The 1,877-nt window shown below is 49.1% G+C and overlaps 1 protein-coding gene across 1 annotated transcript in view; it reads right to left on the bottom strand.

Moving 5' to 3' along the window:
* Positions 1–1,233, bottom strand: part of LOC106815955 (cell adhesion molecule 3-like) — a 15,291-nt gene extending 14,058 nt beyond the window's left edge. Inside the window, exon 1 of the mRNA XM_014820492.1 lies at positions 73–1,233. Within this exon, the coding sequence (XP_014675978.1) occupies positions 73–1,233 (1,161 nt within the window). The remainder of the gene's footprint in view (positions 1–72) is intronic.
* Between the last annotated feature and the right edge of the window lie 644 nt (positions 1,234–1,877).

Here is a 1,877-nt window from a genome sequence, read left to right as displayed (position 1 = left end):
GTAACTACAGAGTAGTGTTTTATCGTGGTCAGTACCGGTAAACGTGCGCGTCAACGTGCTCTGTGTCGTTACCGTGCCATCGTCCTCGCTGTCATGTAAAGTAACGGCTCCGTCGATAGCTGTGCCATCAAGTTGCCATTCTACTGTTCCTTCCGGGAAGCCCTTACTTGCAGTGCAACAAACTACATGTTCATCTGCAGTTAATGTTACCGAATCCTCCTCAACAGCATCGCCGTCCATCGTCATGGTAACATCCTCTGGTGGCACCGCCACAATCACGTTCATCGTGTTAGTCGACTTGTAATCACCAAAGACACTAGTCGCTTGACACGAGTACGATCCGCTGTCCTGGAACGCTATTGGCTCGATCACTAACTCGTTTATTGTTCCCGTGGACTGGTATTCGGCGTCGTCGTACATCCACGTGTAGAACGGCTCTGGGTATCCGTTAGCATCGCAGTTCATTACCAACTTCTGCTCTGCTAGGACGATGACGCCATCGCTGGTAGGCTTGTTGGTGCTGCTGATGACAACAGTTTCACTCAAGTATAGAGTCTCTGATTTATCGATCGCGGTTAGATCGTCATGGATGTAGACATGACAGCGCAGCGTCTTTTCATCATCATCCGATGAAAACACATGACTCAGGATGCTCTTAGTTGTGAAGGTCTTCTCTATGAAGCCCGGTTCTTCGGTTGCCTGCGAATCACTAGTAATGTCTTCCTCGTTCAGCGACCAGCTGATGTTCGCTGCGGGCTTACTGCTGTTTGAAACGCAGGCGAACTGCAGCGTGTCATCTGGCGAGGAGGCGTTGGCAATCTGAGATATGGTCACTGATTGCGGTTCCATGAGTACCGTCAGAGAAATTCTGCCAGACTCGGGGTTAAGCGAACCTTGCTGCTGCCACTGACAGTAGAACTCAGCATCATCGATATCTAATTGTAGCGCTTGTATGTCTATGCTATGGTCGCCTGTCTTGTAATACTCGGCATCACTATAAGAGTATCTGTCTTCATTAGTGACAATAACCTCGGTACCGTCGCGTAACCACCTAGATGTTATTTGAATGAATTCCTCACCACCGGCGTCGTAAGTCAGGTCAAATATGCAGAACAGCGTGACGTTAGCGCCTGCAGCGGCCGTCGTGTCACGCGGTTGCTCCAGGAACTGCGTCTTCACGATCACTAGCGCTTCGCACAAGATAAGCACCACACCCAGATTCACTGCTGCCATCGTCACGCTGGTAAAGCCGGGTGAATGAGAGAATTATTGTGAATACGTGGCGAATTCGTGCAAAAAACCCCCTCGTCTTCGCTTCTATACCGTTAGCTGCGTATACCTATAGTGAACTAGCTGATAACGCTGATAACGCTTAACCTTTGTACATCATCGCGGCGATCTGGTGTGATGACGTCACGGCTAGCTTCACGGCTGCTAGAGGCGATAGTTGCTGCTGATGAGCTTTGTTGCGAGAGAAAGGCCGGGAGAGAGAGACTTGACCTGGCAATTCCAATGAGGCTGTTCCTCTTCAACCGCCCGGTGACGATGAAGAGGCATGAAGAGGCCCATGAACCAGTAAAACTACATCACGTTTCTATATAACTGTTTAATGCACCATTAACTTTTACCGGTACGGAGGTTATTGTCACTAAAGTAGACAGATATTCTTATAGTGATGCCTGGTATTACAAAACAGGCAACCAGACCATAGACATACAGTCGCTAGAATTATAGACCGATGATGCTGAGTTCTACTGTCAGTGGCAGCAGCAAAGCTCGGTTAACCCCGAGTCTGACCAAATTCCCCCTGACAGTACTCGTGGAGCTATCGGCGGAGCTGTTATTTCACTATGACGATAGATGGCGATGCTGTCGTT

Source organism: Priapulus caudatus, unplaced genomic scaffold (genome assembly GCF_000485595.1).
Source record: "Priapulus caudatus unplaced genomic scaffold, Priapulus_caudatus-5.0.1 Scaffold1247, whole genome shotgun sequence".
NCBI classification, from domain to species: Eukaryota; Metazoa; Priapulida; class Priapulimorpha; order Priapulimorphida; family Priapulidae; genus Priapulus; species Priapulus caudatus.
The sequence above is the reverse complement of the archived record's forward strand: the minus strand, read 5'-3'. Positions and strand labels throughout refer to the sequence as shown.